This window comes from Helicoverpa zea, chromosome 17, assembly GCF_022581195.2.
Source record: "Helicoverpa zea isolate HzStark_Cry1AcR chromosome 17, ilHelZeax1.1, whole genome shotgun sequence".
Classification (NCBI taxonomy): domain Eukaryota; kingdom Metazoa; phylum Arthropoda; class Insecta; order Lepidoptera; family Noctuidae; genus Helicoverpa; species Helicoverpa zea.
Window position 1 is genome coordinate 5,792,318 of NC_061468.1, and position 18,080 is coordinate 5,810,397.

An 18,080-nucleotide genomic window follows, 5' to 3' on the forward strand; every position below is an offset into this window, starting at 1 on the left:
AAAACCTTACCTATGAGTTTATGACTGCCGCTGAAAGGTTTCAACTAGAATACAAAAAAAAAATCGTAACTTACTTAATGTTTTATTAATTTTATACATGGTAAATAAAAATTAAGTTAAAGTATGGGTACGCATAATATTTTCCATTAATCAACCTACTTAAGTAGTAGATAATAATGGAATATTGCTATAGGTAATTGCTTTACCGATGACATCATTTTTATATATTCACGAAATACATAAATGTTGTCTGCAGGTAACTCAACATGTGAACAAATATACAAACAAAGTACTTACCAGGGCATGCAATTTCTCTTATTATCCTATTAAATTTTCAGAAAATGTACACTCGTGGGCAGTGAGCCAGTAAATAAGTCAAATGTAATTTAAATAATATGAAAATACTGTAGAAAAACAGTTCAATTTAAACACCGTAGTTCGTGCATTAGGTAAGTCGGCAAAGGTACCAACCTCTTTTTTCGGTAAATCTATTTACACTTGGTTTGTTATATTTTCATTCATGACATAGTAACGTAGCGCAATTAAAGGTATAGCAAAAATAGGAAAACTTGATAGCCGTGCGAAAATTGAGCCCAAGTTCAATACTAAGACGCCATAAAATATTTTTTACCACATCTCCAACAATTTAGATACTCACGAGTGTACATGTTTCAGAAATGACACCCTATCCTACACTAAATAAAATCTACATAAAGTAACCCGTGCGTACCAACAAATCAATGAAAGTCATTATTAACGTCAAAATTAATGCGATCACAGAGAAAAATATTACCATTACTTCGCTAACGCCATTGCCGAAATCTGCTATTCGAATGCAGAATGCAGAGTGGGCGAAGATGAGAGTTAAAGTAAAAACGCATACATACAACCCCTCGAAGAACTTGTTGCTCATTTGCTCCCATTTTATTATGTGCATGATTCCTCCCACGAAGCTCATGGCTGTCAGCAACATTGCGATGAATCCTGAAAGCATTTTGAAGATAAAATATACACGTGTTTCATATTGACGATTCTATAACGGCCTATTAACATTTCACAAATACGTTGCCAATAAGTTGAAAATATGTTATGTTAGAAAAAATTATATTGGTATCCTTAAAACAGTTTCATGGTAAAATTAATCGATGATAGATATAGGTACCACAGTTTCGGTTAACATTTCACACGGAACTCTACTAGAACTTTTTGCTATTTATAAGTATATACTTCTTCTACTTCCTAATAAATCCCCTTACTCATAAGAGTGTTGACAATATGACTAACAAAGGCTATACGATTCAAGAGGCTACTTGTGTAGATATCCACAACACAGCATAAATCACTTCAACCGATGGTACAACAGTAACATTAGTGCTAAAATTGAATGATGATATAAACGTTTCAGTGAAAATATGCAAGGACTATTTTGATCGTCAAGTATTCGATATTGTAATGCGCATTATCGCAATAAATCAATATTTTCCTGTTCGTCCTATTTTTTACTTGTACCGTCACAATTTTAGATAGTTATTTATCAATGCCAGTTCGCGCAGTTTTGACTCATTGAAATGAGAATGAAAGCATTCTTAATCTGACATAGGTGTATCTGCAGGAGAGATCGTTGATATAGTATAGAAATTAAACATTACACGATCTCAAAAAATCTAAAATAGAGTTTCGAAATTTTTCTTTTTCGTTTCATTAGTCCGCTCATGCTACGATAATTTTTATTCACTTCCTCGATATTGTAACCCCACATAATTAATTATTAAATGGATAATCCCAAAATCTGTTGACTTGTTCTAAGATCTTAAGAGCTAGGCGGGACTAATAGACAGTCTGTTAGACAGAGTGGCGAGAGCTATATACTTGCCAATAATTCCGTGATTAGTTGTTAGATGTTCAATATCTGCATCAGCATTTGCGGCTAGTCCCAGACAACACCCAATGAATGCAATTCCTGCTCCAATCACTTGCATGACCCAGTGAAACATCCTTTTCTGCGGGAACCTCAAGTTATTTGTGAATCCCGTGTTGAGGTTGTACGATAATAGCACTTGGCTCATCAGCACCATGTACTGCAGAAGAAAAGAACTTGTTTGTTATATTGCCATTGGCAACATCAAAGGATAGTAAATGGTTTTAGCTGTTTAAAACTCGTTGTTTCTAGAAATATTACAATCATTAAGAGGTAAGCAATGGACGATCTAAAGTAAGAAAATGGGGAATATGTTCTTTCTCATTTGATTACAAATGTTCAGGAACATTACATGTTTGAAATTAGCATCACTTACAGTCAATGATAAAGGCAAGAAGAGATGAGGCAAAAGAAGAACAAAAAATACCACTTTTTTGTAGTCGTTGATGATATAGGTAACTTGAGATAGAGGAACTTTGAGGAAAATTGTAACATATTGGATTTTTCATTCATGAGAGATAACGCTATTTTAGGCTAGATAATCATGGAGGAGTGTCGGATAACTACCTCTGCATATAATACTTTCTGCTATTATCTAACAGAAATAATTGTAGACCTGTGTATCCCGGTTTCATTTTTTTGTTTCATTATTAATTCTTCTGGATACTACACACGACAGAATTACTCCGTCGTGTGTGCATTTCAGAATAATATATTCGTGCATAATTCTTGTATGTACTCAAATTATAGAACTAAATTTAAAATATTAATCGCATACAGTTATCATCACACTTCAAAACCATAAACAAGGAGATCTCCTGAATGAAGAAGCATGAAGTTTGTTTAGTCTGAGAACAAACAAAAAATAGGTACAAAAGTTTTACTTACCCCTATCATTACGAAATAAACGTGCGTCGATAACTTGGGCACATTCCAGAAGGGATTTACTATAAGAAAACCAGTAAAAGCAATTGCACCCAGAAGGAAATGTGTTACAGTAGTTAACACGTTTATCCATACAACGAAGCTTGACATTTTGTATTTTTCAGGTCCTCCGAATCTAACACCCTCTTCCATACTAGAAGTCGTTGGTTGTGGCGGCGGGGGTGGCGGTGGAACCATATTTACTTAATTTTCGTCCCAAATTATCTTTAACGTAGTTGCACAGTTCCGATCCTCACAAATACTAACGCTCAAAGGTATCAGTTCAATCAGTTGTACGTTATCTCCGATTTGAGATAACTGGGCAGATACTAATGTATCCTACTTCAACATTGACGACAGCTATGGCGTAATAGTAACTGGGCGATCTGAGTTTTGGTTATTTCGACTGTTATTGTTGCAAAATTTTCTTAACTGATAGAGGCCTAGGCTAGCTAACTGGTTGAAATGGCCGTTCAATCAAAACAGCCAGTCCATTGACTGATCAACGCTATTCGATTACACGTGTTTTTATATATACGTCGTTTAGCCCACTTGTTGAACGTTGTTTGTTCGACACTACAATTAGATTACCTACGCTAAGCCAACTGGTTTGTTCCATATTACAACTACCTATCTTCTCCTTTCTGCTCAGCTTTTTTTAGCCCCAGACTTCCCTTCAATAACAGAAACAGGAAAAAGTACCTTAAAGCTTTCAACATCAACACCGGCTAGTTGTCCACTTCTATATTTAACACTAGCCGTTTTCCCGCGGTTTCACCCGCGTCCCGTGGAAACTACTGCCCGTACCGGGATAAAATATAGCCTATGTTACTCGTGGATAATGTAGCTTTCGAATGGTGAAAGAATTTAAAAAAACGCTCCAGTAGTTTTTGAGCCTATTCATTACAACCAAACAAACAAACAAAGTTTTCCTCTTTATAATATTAGTATAGATATACTACATTGTAATTGCCAAGTTTAATCAAAATCCAGTCGTTTTTGCGTACAGGGGGTACAAAAATACAAACTTTCTAATTTAATATAGTAGGATTGTGTTTTGGGCTCTGTTCGTGCAAAAGGGATGTCAGCATAATAAATTTATATAGTGAGCATATAAATAATTAAATACAATTGAGATTTAATTCAATTCAATACTATTTGCACAAACAAAGAAAATATCACAATTTAAAAAAATACAGAAGTCACATACAAAAGTCCAATAAAAATGGAAATAAACAACCGTTTAGAACCGTTTACGGATCCTTATTCCGCACCAGATCCAAAAGTCCAATGACACCAATGCTGTGAATATCCAGGTTATGTAGATGAGGATTGGAACAAAGACTTCGTTGCCCGTCCATGTTCTAAAGAAATCATACTTGAAGGCTTCACAGAGACTTCCAGCAGCCAGGAACAAGGTGAAGACGCCAGTGAAGTAATGGAACAGTCTGACCCACAACAAATTTATCTTTTCAGATATTCTCGCAGCAAATATAGTCAGGATCCCATTCAGCAAACTTAACAGGCAACAGAGCAGCGCTGCCAAAGCTGGAATAAAAAAAGTAGAGTAATAAATAGTCACTTTTATATAGTTAAACTGAGGTGCAGCCTGGACTATCAATTAAATTGTGCATTTACCATAATACATAAAATTGCATTATGATTAAGGACTGCAATATTTTTGTTCATTTTGTATTTTATATAAATTGCACAACATTGTAATACCGCGACATTTTGAAATTGATCTTTTAGGTTACCCCTAAGTAGCTTGCAGTCCAGTCTGCTACCAAAGATTGCATTGTCCTAATCTTTGGTAGTCCACTGCTGGACAAAGTAATTAGCTCACCACCAGGACCCCGGTTTTATATGATGAGTAATGAATGAGTAGAAATGCCTTAATACAATCTTATCGGTCATTAATAAATTAAATATCTGACCTAATTCATAAAAATCTAATCGTTTTATCTATACTGGCGTATTTTATCAAGTGATATGCATACCTATGACTGGTAACAATACTTTTCTTCATTAATTTACTGCGGATTATAATAACAGATCCATCCGTTGCTTTTCGATTAGAGATTGGACATAATTTCTATGAAACGAATGTCAAAATTCAATCTCCATTCGTAAAACAATGAATGGATTCGGCTATAATCTGCAGTTAGAGATTAATTATGGTGAATACTAAACTCTAAATCACACGTATACACGTACAGGTACACGCTACTGATTCGAATAGCTACATATCTCCAAACATAAACAAGTCTAAACGAATATTTCATGCCTTCTTGCTACAGCTAAGGAGAATAAGATGACCAAAGTACACCGGACGGTACATTTATATTTCCATTAAAACATTTCAGCATTAAAAAGTTCTAGTGTTGACCCTGGGAATAAGAAGTAGTGTAAAATACTCCCTAGGGAGGTACTTTGGGCACCTACTTAGATAAATTCTACGGGGCTAATGGTCACTTCACGTACAATGTTTATGAAGCTGCACGTTGCTATATGGTGTTTCGTGATGAGCACTGATTTCCAGACAAACTGCTGAGATTTAATTAAGTACGTTGATGTTTGGGTATTCAGCATTTTAAGTCAATGAAAATATGGCTGAATTGCACTGTACCTAATATTAAACCCTTCATGGAAACGCAGTGGTTAAATATCTAGCATTCGTTAATAGTTGTCATAATTTGAGCCCAGACAGTTACAATGAGAGTATGTGCGTGCATCATAGTTACCCGTAGTTAGAAGATGTGCTGAATGTTTTCTCAAGATTAATACTTGCGTTCGGCTCTACAATAAATGACCCTCAACCCTATCAAGAAAGTTTATCACTACTGTAGTATATCACAACATAGTAAATGATTATTCATACGTTTACCGTTTGAAATCATGCCACGTATAGGCAATAAGTTACGCTTGTAAATAGCGGAGTTTGTACATAAGCTATCTATAAATAAGTGCTATAATAACTTATTTCCTTCAGTTAACTTTTACAACTTGTGCAGCTCAAAATAGGTTGAGGTCACAGTGCTAGCGCTGAGCGATCAAACTTTTACTTCAAAATTGTAACAGACTCATCTCTGTTATTAATATGAATCTTCCTATACTCAATGGTTCAGGCTAGGAAAACTCGACTGGACTATATTGATTAGGCTCTGACAGTGATTACATTTTATATGCACGCTTGTCCATTTCCTGATCATGTTCGTTTCGTTAACTGTGTGGACATCAATCGCTATTAAGAAGTCTTGTAGCTTATCTATGAGACCAGTCGACACAGACGTACGAATTTATGTGAAAGCAGTTTGCAAGACGCGGATGTATAGCTCGCTCCGCTTTAAGTGTGGTCTTGCCTTTATCTCATATCTATTTTTATCACATTCTATAATTTTAGGTTTTCACTTTGAACTACTCCGTAATCTGTCATTTAACATTTTCCCAAGTGCATTTCAAAACTTTCAATTTTCAATCATATTACGCTCGAGTTTTCATATTTTTATTAGACATTGCTTTACTAAAAGGGGCATCATTGCTTTTCTTGAAAAGTTTCGATTTGATTCTTAACTCTTAACTTAATTTCTTAAATTCCAATTTAAAAGATCTCCAGAACTTTCTTTACTATTTACCAAGTTGTCCATGCGTGGTGTCGAAGTGTGTGCTCTTCTGGAGCGCTATGAGGACCGTGCCAGCGAGGACCATCGCAGCTGCAATCACCTGCATCACCCAGTGTATGTGTTTCCTATACCGGCGCTTTATCAGCATCGACCAGCTATTGTACCGTGATACCACCAGTGTCGCTTGGCACATCACGAATTGGTACTGGAAAAGGAGATGCATTGGATGGAGGATTTTTGAGATGTATCTAGTTAATGTGTTCTGCTTATATTGCTTTTGATTTTAAGTTAAACAGAGATATAATATTTGCTTTCCAAATTAATATTTGTCTTCAGAATTCTAGTGATAGATATGAGTATCCTAATCTTCTCGGAAAAGAGGCTTAACTTACGCTGCTCCCTTTGTGAAGCAAATGTGCAATGCCATATATTATTTCTTCAATTTTCTTTTATTCTAATTGGGCGCTAATTGAGAAACCAGGTAGATTATGAGAAAATCTATCAAAATGTCAAAATTAACCAAGTATAGTTGCTATGCTTATTTTTGACGTAGACATTACTAACACACTAACAGAAGAATTTCTCATAGAGTAACATAACAATACCTTACCCCAAGAACACTCAGTATGATGTGCAGTTCAAACATGGCAAATTCTCCGCTGCACGCGTACAACAAACACACAAACACTGTGAGGCATATCAAGATGTTTATAATAAGGTTGAGCGCCAACCTAAATGATTGGTAACAAGGATGAGGCTCAATCTTCCTCTTTTCTTTTTCTTTATTAACATCATTTTGTTCTTTTTCAATCTCTGTTCCATTTTCAACTACAGTTTCTCTCTCTTCTCTTTCAATCTCTGTTCCATTTTCAACTACAGTTTCTGTATCCTCTGTATCCATGGCGAGTCGTGCGATACGATTAGCAAAACAATGCACATTGCCATTTAGAGAGTGCAAAGACAATAATATATTGCTCTCCAAATCGCCACTCGATTGGTCTCGACATGTGTAACTAGCCAAGGACAGATAGAATATCTAGAGATTCTGATAACTGAAGTACATATTACGTGAGTTGTGGGAAAATCTAAGACAATTGATTGTAGACGGACATTTATCTGTAGAAAATATTGGTGTAATATAAGTAATAGCTGTCCTTTTTGATAAATTATCATGTTGACATCATGCAGTTTTTTGCTCCTCGGAAAATCTACTGGTGTGAGAGGTCTGTAAGAACGACTTTATGACTGTCTTAACTATGGTGGAAGTGGGTGGGTTAATGTAGTGTAGTGTTTCCAAGGAATTTGGGTTTTAAATAATAACAACAACCAGTGTTTAAAGCTTATTATTTTTGTACATTGTTATATGCATCATTAGTACAGACAAAAATTTACTAAACGGTAGGCAAAACTCTAGTTACTTTTAGCGAAAAACCAATTAATACATACATTATTGTGATGGTACAATGTTTTAACTAATACAATCGTATAAATACTTAACAGCCAGTAAGTAAATGCACTATACATATAAAAATAATTATCTATTTACACAACTCGACTCTTTAATAATACAGAACTGACTCTTTGACAATAGAATCGGTGTAATAAGTTATTATGAACACTGATGCCTGCACCACACGCCCGCGAACGTTCGTCACGGCGAGGGACGTCAAGCGCAACTGTTACAATGTTACACCGACATCCCTCACTGACAAATGTTTATAAACTTAATTAGAAGACGTGTGGATCCAGCATTATAGTTTCTATAAGTACATACCGAAGAAACTATTACAACAATAAGAAATACTATTTTGTTCTTAATCTAGATAGCATAGCCTAAGTTGCATTACAAATGCAAAATGAACTGTAGTTCCAAACATGCTTATTAATTAATCTCTAATGTAATACACAGAATACGAAATTCGGTAAAATGCGTTTCCATTACTAGGTTACAGGCATGTTATAAACAAATCTACGCGAATAGGTGCTGAACTCGATAACATGTCGTGCAGTATAATGTAAAAGATAAACATTTTTTTTTAATATAATTTCGAGAGTACTACAGTTCACAGATCGACTCCAAAACCCGACTAAACAATCTGGAGATCACAAAACTATTCCTAATACTTACAGAAACTCGAACGTTAACAGTTCACTTAGATATTGAGCCGCGCGCACACTGCTGTACTCGTCGTCAACATTTTAGTGTGAAGCACAATAGAACATTGAGTTAACATTTTCATAGAGCATTTGAATGAGTCATTTAGGTAAGTCAATCCGATATCTAAGTCTTAGTCTGTTTCACTTTGGTTTGATTCAGACTTAACACTCGGTGCATTAGCTTTGATACCTTTCCTAACGTATTAATCGAAGCGAAGTTACGCGTTCCACTTTCTTCGTGAAAGGATTCTTTGTAACAGTGAGTATTTGATCGCGTAGATCAGTGACGGCTGTGTTCCGCGGTTCTCGGCTTGTTACTTGTTAACATAACGTATTCTCACTATGCGTCCATTTTGTATCACAATACGTGTCATAGCGCCTTAGTGGTTACTGCTTGTACCTGAGGGTGAGAGGGACTTGTCAAATGGTATGAAGCAAAATCATTACTGAAAGGCATGGGACGAACCCGGGATGCGGTATTGTTCGAATGAGTCTGACACTCCCTCAAGCTGCCCCCACAGCGAGAGAGATGATTTGATGATTTTCCACCAAAAAAGGCTAAGTACAAAGAAAAGTTAACATTTTTCATTTACAGAACATAATGTGCAAATGTAATGGGGATATTCAGACAATAGTTCTTACTCCATTCCTGATGATTTACCGTCCGTGGCAGGACTTGCAGCAGTAGTCGGCGTAGTACGGGTAATGGCACAGCCGCGCTTGCACCGCCAGCGCGCAGTTGTTCAACTTGTCCACGCATGCTCCTGCGCAAAGCACAAGTTCATTAACATTAATTGTAGCTTAGATATTATTATTTTAGCTGATCGAGTTTAGATTGATTTGTACTGGCAAGAAGATTTATTGACTGTGAAGGACGACATGCTACCTAAAGTGTTTAAACATCTGAAGAGTTAAAAGAAAATGGTAATATTTGATATAATTGATTTTAAATGGCTTCTTCATAATTACCATCAGCATAAGATCTGTCTTTCACATTCTGAGCGGCATGGCTTTGGTGTCTTGTCACACGTTGTTGTGGATCCGAAACTGCAACAAAAACTATTGTCAAGCAAGAAGACCGAAAACACAAAAACAGAATAAAAACAGGTAAGATAGAACACTAGGAAAACTATATGTATTTCAAGGTTATAAGATAGAATGTCTGGTAGAATTCAAACCTGAAGGAGGTGCATTAACGACAGCAGTCTTGATAGCCGGTCTGGTGGAGCAGCGAGAAGGCACACAGGTGCGTTTGGCCGGCGGTCGCACTCCTGCGCACTCATTGTCACGCGCGGCGCCACTCGCGCCCTCTGCACCGCCTCGCGCGCACCACACCGTGCGGGATTGCACTCCAGCCTCGCATGGACCTTGGCACTATTGGAATAGAGAACAAAATCTATCAAGGACTCGAATAGCAGCATTATTTTGTCAATAGAAGTATTCGGAAGAACAAGTAGAGTACAATAAGCTCCTGCACACAGACTTAAACAATTATTCATCTGCATAGCATCTGCGAAATACAACTAAGTAAATAGTTTAAGTTATCGAATGTCAAAAATTTGTGATGTGGTAGTACTTTTTTAAAATAAATAAATAGAGTTTGTTTATCGTGGTAAGTTATTTACCATAGTTGATAGTCGTATGTATGGTCGTACCTAATCACATGAAATCCTATACTTTAATAAGATATTCTATAATGCATTCCAAAAAATTTGATCAAAACCATCTAGTGGGTTAGCCACAGGAATTATTCTTTGTTTTCATAATTAGAACGTCATTAAAGCAGAGACAAAGTACGTAAGTGTCAATGACCCCAGCTAGCGAGCAAAATAAAGGTTGCCGTTCTTAGCAAAACCTCGAAGTAAGTATTAAGTAAACTGTGCTTAAACTAAAAGAAGAAATAATATTTGACAAGACAAATTAAACTTATTTCAAAAGCAATAAGGTCTGTATGATACACTTTAAGGGTCAGAACCACCTTCGCCCAGCGCCAATACGCAACCCAATCAGCCTACATCTACAATAAAATTAACACTAAGCTACGGTTCCACAATGAGCCTGCATTCGTGACTAAAAAGTTATTAACTGAGTGGCTAAAAACACTCACCTACGAGGAGACTGAACTTATTTTGAACAGACTTCAGTAAGCGATTTTTTACTATACATACATTTAATGAAGACACGCACACATACGACACATAACATAATAGGCAAACACACTTACGTTCCACACACATACACACTTACACACACACACTCACACACGCACACACACACAATCACTTTAAACACAAAGAGCTGCTGCTACTCAAAATCTAAGATTAAGATTAAGATTTTTGCTTCATATTTTAAGTTTATTTTTTTAATTTTACTTTTACTTTATTTTGTCTGTATTTACTTTTAAGTCTTCAATTGTAAAACCTAGTCTCAATTTTGCTACATAAGGGAAAGAGCGAGATAGCCCCAACACAAGTATTATTAATTACTTACTGGGGTTGTCTCATTTATAAAATTATTGTGACAGTTTGAGACAAATAAACATTTTTTCATTTTCATTTTTTTTCATTTTTTCATTTCATTTTTTCACTTTGTATAAGTCAGAATCATAAGACATCCTGTGAATTGAGTCGGTGAATGCGGATAAACATTTGTAGGTGGATCTCATAACAATAAATTATTCCATAACTCATGGCCTCATGTTTGAAGATAAGGTTGACGACATGAAAATTAGTATGGATTAATTCGTTGATCTGTTTCGTACTCATTTTAATTAGCCATATTAGCGAGGGCGGGCCCAGCAACATTGGCATATTTGGAATCATTGCTCTAATCGCTCGGACATTCCACTACACGAACCTTGATCTTCAATTCTAGTAGTACCTATGATTCACAGTTGAAACGTAAAACTTGCTCAATTTATTTGGACGGTTCAATTCTTATTAACTTGTGTCACTGGATACCGTAGGTATAAGAAACGTTACTCGTATAAAGCTGCAACTTTACTGAGGTCCTGTTTTTTCGTAAAACGATGAAAGTAACGAACAGCATACCAACTAAAATAGACGTAACATTTAAAGGTTACAAATTGTGAAATCACCAGCAAGCTATACTTAATGGGGTATTGCGGTTGCAATTATTCCCCTTATTTAAATTGACGGGTAGAGCATCAAACTACAGGCTAGAACAATGTCCAGATCTGTTGTTAAGCTTTAGAAACCGAAACTTAGCTCGTTTCGTCATTTGAAACAAGGAAAATTGTCTGTCTCCTTTGTCTGCAAGTTTGGACCGTGAGATTGTCTAGTCTAGATAAATGAATTTAGTCCGACTTCGCCGTAAAGGGTGGCTCTGTCCTTGCTTTATAAATAATTTTCCAAGTTTCAAGTAGACATTTGTATGAAGCGCCATCTACCTACACGTTTAATGTCCTATTGTATTCATTTTACAGAAATTGTTTCTGTGTAGCCGGTAGAACATAAAAAAATGAAATATTCGGGTGCATAAGTAGTTTTCTTAGGCTGCGAACGCACAGGCAGGTGGCTTGCTTAGCGCCTAGTGTATAGCGCGTCACCTAGCGAGTAGCCCAGTAAAACGAACGTTCTAAAATGAACGCGACCGGCTGCACTGCGCGCTTAGCGCCTAGCTAGTCGAATAGCCAGGATGAAAGCCGCTAGGCACTAGGCGCTAAGCAAGCCACCTGCCTGTACGTTCGCGGCCTCAGTCTTCAGGATACAATAAAAAACCGAACAAATCAGAAACAGGCAAACAAAATATAATATGGCAAACAATGAATCTATCAAAAGCAACTTACCTCAGTCCAATCACTAAGGTACCACGAAGGGCTGCAAGCGCCACCACAGGCGCGCTCAGCCTCAGGCTTGTTTCCTCTGCACGAGGAGTCACGAAGCCTTCTGCCGTTACCGCCGATGCAGATCACACCGCGGACTTGCTTGCCACCGCACGTTGCCGAACAGGGTGACCATTCACCTGAGCAAATTAGTTTTGTTTTAACTACTTGAACTACTTCATTAAAAAAGCAATACTTTTCTAATTGTTGCCCCATATTAGGCTTCGTTCCTAGTGTAGGTTTTTACAAAGTATCTCCATAAGCAAGGATCCGAAGTAAAGATTGTGTGATCAGTCTAATAAAAATCAATAGCTTTAATATTGTTTCGACACTTACCAGTAAACCACTGTGCATCACACTGCTTCCTAACAGAACAAGTTTGAGTTTGTTCAGGCGCGCGATGTGTAGTGCATCCGTTCGGATCCACACAGCGAACACCTCGAGATTGTACCCCTCCGCCCACGCACCAGCCCACGCACTGAAATATACGAGCTTTATTTAAATCAGACCTAGATGACCAAACATGAACAAATAACATTAACTGTATAACTTTCTTGTATCATAAACCGTCTAGAATTATAGAACCTTAAGGAAGCTTATTTGGTATGCGGCTTTAGTCATACAGTCATAAACAACTGTAAGCTAAACCACCAAACCCGCACAGTAAGTTTTAATTAAAACCTTTATTAGAAAACTAGTACCTACACCGATCATTCTAAATTTTGAATATATTTTGATTTTGAATTTGAATATATTTTAATGACGAAATTCGAAAATTTGAAGGTCTTCCAAGATCTACATAGAAGACCACTAACCTGGGACCACTCCGTATACAGCCATCCCCCGCCAGCGCTGTGACTGTAGCTCGGTGCAGGGGTAGTTCCAATGTCGTTATCAGTCAAGTTAGTAGCAAGGGATATCACTGGTCCTTCTCTGAACGTGTCAGTGCGGTCCTTGGGTCGCACTTGACGTCTTGCGTCTAGTCGCGGTATGCTCGTCGTGGCAGCCGTACCATCACAGTTAGGAATGTCACACATCTCACTGCTCGGAGGCATGGGTAATGGACATTTTTGGTCGCTTATCTGAAAATGGGAATCTCAATTAGCTTCTAATAGTTAAACAATGTTGGTCTAAATATCTGGTTTCGTATTTTACATACCTTGGTAATTCCGCGGGCATGGTCCTGTACACAGCCCACAATTCGAGTTCTGTGAGCGGGTCCACAGACAGGGCAGGGACCCCAGGCTGCTGATCTCCAACGTGGGGGGCACGGGGTTCCTCCGCAGCGACGCCGGCGCGCCGGGGGAGGAGCGCCGTTACAATGGAAGGGAGACGCCTCTTTATCTCCCTTGTCCGTTATTTCAGCACACTTAAACTTTCCAATCTGCAGTCCTCCTCCACAACTACGTGAGCATTGTGAGAACTCTAGAATCTTCCACACGAATTTCCTGCTGCCTATCACATTGCTCTCTACTTGGGATTGACTCTCCAAATTGTTGAAATTTGGCAACTTCGACAATGAAGGGTCGGATTTCGTCTCCTGGTCTCTGAGGTGTGCCTCTGTGTTGTGATGCCGGTGGTGGCGTTGCGCAGCGTGGTGAGGAGCAGGATTGATTGTCGGAATATCGTTACTTGTTTCGTCTGGTTCTAAGTCAGTTAAGTATTCGTATTTTATGTTCGGATTAGGTTGCGTATATAGAATCTGAAAATGTAGCAAATATTAATTACTATGTTCTTATCTCGGAACTTCATAACCACTTTGGGTACAACTGAACATACCATGATATCGATGGGATGGTGTATGGGTCCGTGCGCGAACACTGCGTCACGCGAGCCGTCGCGCGCGTAGTGGAAGCGCGCGCCCGCCGCCTCGTACGTGCCCGGCGCCGACACCGCGAACTCGCCGTTCATTATGTACGACCCGTTGGATACTTTCAACGCTACACAAAAACAAACATTTGTACCTATCGAATAAGCAAAATTAAACGAAAGTAATTGAATAAACAACCGTTCAACGAATTGTTGAACCCGTCTAAATTGCTAGCGGCTGCGTCATGCGAATAATTAACCACCAATTGTGCAGACGGCTACCTCCATTTATCTCACAATTTGCGGCGTAGGCGCCTCTATTGAAGAGTTGCGCCGCGGTGCGCATGTGCAATTTCCATTAATCGATTCGACATCGATCTTTGCACTACCAAACACTTCATCTCTTGATTATGTGGACCCGCCATTAATAATATGCGAGACGGATTCAATAAAAACACCAGCTATAATTTCAATGAGAACTTCTTGCGGTGTCTAATTTTTGGACTTTGAACACATTAATTTGGAAATGTAGTACGAGAGTTTATTGTGTATTTACCTATGTAGTTATCACTGGGTGTAACTTCGGAGACGTTGAGCCTGCAGGCGCCGCGCGGCACGGTGGCGACGTAGGAGTAGCCGAGCGGCAGCCGCGGGCGCGAGAACAGCCCCGACACCAGGCGCCGCCCGCAACGCAGCTCGCGCGACCACGCCGACGACAGCACGCCCTCGCGACCCACCGCCTGAACAACAACGTTAACAATATCAGACAATGGTAATGTCCAGATGCTTGAATATACCAGGGAACTCTAGAACAGCTTCTTCTTAATATCCAATAAGTTGGCAGTAGATTTAGATACTAATGTAACAAGCTCCTTTAGAGTTGTTTTACCCTTAAATGAAATTTTCACGACAACTGTTACCGCTTTCAAAGTTGCAGTAGAGTATGAAGTTCTAACTTGCCTATCTAGGTTTACTTACAATGACATCGGCTTCTTTGTGATAATGTGACCATTAGACTAATAAGGCAGTTTGGATCTTGAGTACCAAAAATGAGGTAACGATATGGTGCCAACTCTCAACATGTAAAGTGATGCAAGACATCCTTTTTGTATGGATGATGCTGTCCTAAGTATTGCAATAGGCATTTTGTTTTATTACGCAATTCAGCAGCTGCAATGCGTGCATCAATTTTACATGGTCTCTTAAAGATGCTTACTCTTGCGGACTACTAAAAATCGATGATGTAAAGCTTAGTTTCTATGATCAGAAAGTACCTCCCTTAATAACATCAAGAAAAGTATATAATACGTCTAATGCAACCTTATTATTTCTCAAAGCAAAAGTCGGGTCACTATGACGGGTAAAATTTTCCGCCCCTATCACATCAAATAAAAGGTAGTCACGCTCTAATTGATGTGTCACAGTTTCATATAATAGAGCCGTAAGTTTTACACGGCGGGATTAAGCTGTCACCGTATTACACGGGTTTCAGACCAGCCGACCAGCATTACAACTTAATATCGTAGGTACATGATAACAGAAACTCGGTTCGTATTTAAATTAACAATATTATTAACTTAGACGGAGTGCGGACGTCCGTAATGAGAGTAAGTCTATTACGGAGAAAGCTTTGTTTGTTCAAAGTTTTTAACAAAAGCATCGCGTTCTTGTATGATCTTGATTTGCGTGCTCTTTGTTTTCTTATAGGGGCCTTAATTAATGTCTTGCTGGGAAAAGGTATAATAGTACTTTAGAATTGCTTAGCTAAAGGTACGAGTGCCTACGACTTTATTGTTCTGGCATGAAATTAAAAGAAAATGTCTTCGCAATATCTGAGGTGTTGAATTTAATTATTTACAGTGTGAAACCTTTTGTATTTATATTAAATTCACTTTTTTCCATTAATAAAATCTTTATCTACCATTTCCATTAAATCCTATTATAACTTAGCTAACGGCTATTTCTGAACAAAGTTGCAGGAAGATTAGAATAAAACATAAAGCAAATAATCTTGTTAAGCTCGTGTAGAGCGAGATTCTATTAAAATAAATTTGAAATTACATCTGTTTGAAAACCAACTACAATTTTAAATTATGTTATGAATGCAGTAGTTTAGAATGAATATGTCTCGATAATAAATAGGGCAACCATCTCGACCAGTTAACACGTATGAGATCCCGTAATAATCCACATTCACTATAGGAAACCAATAGCTTTGTTTACCTTAAGTCAAACCATGTTACGATAAGACGATACTTTACTATTATGACATAACCATCGACTTATATTCATAAACTTATATCAAACTATTTCAGGAACATGGTATCGATGTTTTGAGAGCGAGCGATGATTACAAGCAAGTATAAATCTCGAGTCGTAGATGCAATTCATTGAAATGTAAAGCAGGGAGTCGTTATTATTTATTTGTCTTTAAGATATAATGTTATTGTTGTTTCCAATCTTGTTTAATGTTAATTTTATAGCACGATTAATCGCGTTTTAATAGGTCTCTTGACGTAGCTGAAATATTGTTACACTACGGGTCCGCCAAGCGGTTAATAGCCATATAATTTACAGATAATGAGCTGTCTCAAATTCTTACTATTTATATTTACCATAAAATCAATCGTGGAAATGATGGATCATAAACATAAAATGTTCATTAAAATCTTTTAACAGAAATATGAATGGAACAATTTTCAGCAAGAAACTGAAATTGATCACAAAAATAACTCCACTTCAAAGAAACAATAATAGTGTGTAACACTTTAAAACAGCTAGGTAAATATTGAGCGAGTGAATTAGTTTACGTTGAACTAATGTTGCATCCAAACAGGGTGAAAGTTACCGGTATAAATAATCCAGTAAGAGCTTCATCCTTCATCCAGCTTAGCTAATTGACAAATGCGACGATACCAGCATATCGAACAACCGGTCAATGTTATAATGAAGATGGCTGATTAGCATGTCACAGAGACAATGAATACAGATACTGACACGGTTGAGAAAATGTTCCAATGTGTTTGCGTAAGCCGAGTAGCCGAGAGATTAAAGAGACCGCTCAAGCCCTCACAATCGTGCTTAGGATATGAAACCTCGCATTACAATGTGGACTTTACAAGGACACATGAAGTGAATCTTGTTGTTTCTGTGCTGAAACATTTGAAACGTTACGAAAAGCTACCAAATAACATTAAGTTTATTTTGTAAACTGGCGTCTGAAATACATTCTGCCCTAAGCAAACGTAATCAAACTACATGATTTTTCACGAGAAAAGGCCTTTGCCGAGCAGTGCGTAATAAATAAATCGCTGATGTTGCTGCGATTGCGTATTTCCTGAAACGACTCCCACCGGACCTTTGACCAACGTAAGCGCCTTTTAATGTCTCATGTCTTTCTCCATTGTTAATCTTAATGCGTTGTAATCTACTAAGGCGATGTGTGATTTATTGAACCTTGCTAAGCTGCTACACCATTTTGTTCACGTACGTTAGCAACAGAGTAGTATGAAATCGTTTTATCGCTTCTTACGAAACCTTTTAAAGCACGTAGTTAGCACTGCGGTAGGACATTACATTTTGATCTCATTGTGACAAGGCCGCGGGGTCACACAAGGAATGAGGGTGCTGTACTCAACATCTGGCCTAACTGCACTCACAAACATTTCGTAATTATTAATGTGACACTAATGCATTTAGAACATTAGTCGCCTCTAATGTGCACTTTTATGAGGTTACAAGATAAGGTCGGCCAAATCTCACGTTGGACTGTTTCAGTCGAACAAAATGTTAGAAGGCTGTTTCT

General features: G+C 37.8%; 3 protein-coding genes across 3 annotated transcripts in view; all 3 read right to left on the reverse strand.

The window, feature by feature from the left end:
- Nucleotides 1-66: 66 nt before the first annotated feature.
- Nucleotides 67-3,323, reverse strand: LOC124638454. The gene is made up of 3 exons (XM_047175424.1): nucleotides 2,807-3,323; nucleotides 1,874-2,078; nucleotides 67-984 (listed from the first exon to the last, which is right to left on the reverse strand). The coding sequence occupies exons 1-3, from the start codon at nucleotides 3,038-3,040 to the stop codon at nucleotides 707-709; spliced, it is 717 nt and encodes a 238-aa protein (XP_047031380.1). The 5' UTR covers nucleotides 3,041-3,323; the 3' UTR covers nucleotides 67-706.
- Nucleotides 3,324-3,870: 547 nt separating this feature from the next.
- On the reverse strand, nucleotides 3,871-7,498 carry LOC124638183. Its single transcript, XM_047175076.1, has 3 exons — nucleotides 7,076-7,498; nucleotides 6,478-6,670; nucleotides 3,871-4,390 (listed from the first exon to the last, which is right to left on the reverse strand). The coding sequence occupies exons 1-3, from the start codon at nucleotides 7,364-7,366 to the stop codon at nucleotides 4,086-4,088; spliced, it is 789 nt and encodes a 262-aa protein (XP_047031032.1). The 5' UTR covers nucleotides 7,367-7,498; the 3' UTR covers nucleotides 3,871-4,085.
- Nucleotides 7,499-7,792: 294 nt separating this feature from the next.
- The window catches only part of LOC124638061 (papilin-like), a 109,137-nt gene continuing 98,849 nt past the window's right edge, over nucleotides 7,793-18,080 (reverse strand). The window contains exons 8-17 of the mRNA XM_047174867.1: nucleotides 14,832-15,015; nucleotides 14,246-14,406; nucleotides 13,626-14,168; nucleotides 13,282-13,548; nucleotides 12,803-12,944; nucleotides 12,431-12,606; nucleotides 9,801-9,996; nucleotides 9,592-9,669; nucleotides 9,265-9,386; nucleotides 7,793-9,022 (exon numbers count right to left, since the gene is read on the reverse strand). Of these exons, the coding sequence (XP_047030823.1) occupies nucleotides 9,280-9,386; nucleotides 9,592-9,669; nucleotides 9,801-9,996; nucleotides 12,431-12,606; nucleotides 12,803-12,944; nucleotides 13,282-13,548; nucleotides 13,626-14,168; nucleotides 14,246-14,406; nucleotides 14,832-15,015 (1,854 nt within the window). The 3' untranslated portion in view covers nucleotides 7,793-9,022; nucleotides 9,265-9,279. The remainder of the gene's footprint in view (nucleotides 9,023-9,264; nucleotides 9,387-9,591; nucleotides 9,670-9,800; nucleotides 9,997-12,430; nucleotides 12,607-12,802; nucleotides 12,945-13,281; nucleotides 13,549-13,625; nucleotides 14,169-14,245; nucleotides 14,407-14,831; nucleotides 15,016-18,080) is intronic.

Coding starts and splice junctions, on each gene's coding strand:
- LOC124638454 (XM_047175424.1), bottom strand. CDS start 3,040: ATGGTTCCACCGCCACCCCCGCCGCCACAACCAACGACTTCTAGTATG. Junction 2,079..2,806: donor TTTATTTCGTAATGATAGGG/GTAAGTAAAACT, acceptor TTTCTTCTGCAG/TACATGGTGCTGATGAGCCA. Junction 985..1,873: donor AACTAATCACGGAATTATTG/GCAAGTATATAG, acceptor AAATGCTTTCAG/GATTCATCGCAATGTTGCTG.
- LOC124638183 (XM_047175076.1), bottom strand. CDS start 7,366: ATGGATACAGAGGATACAGAAACTGTAGTTGAAAATGGAACAGAGATT. Junction 6,671..7,075: donor TCATACTGAGTGTTCTTGGG/GTAAGGTATTGT, acceptor CTCCTTTTCCAG/TACCAATTCGTGATGTGCCA. Junction 4,391..6,477: donor CACCACGCATGGACAACTTG/GTAAATAGTAAA, acceptor TTTTTATTCCAG/CTTTGGCAGCGCTGCTCTGT.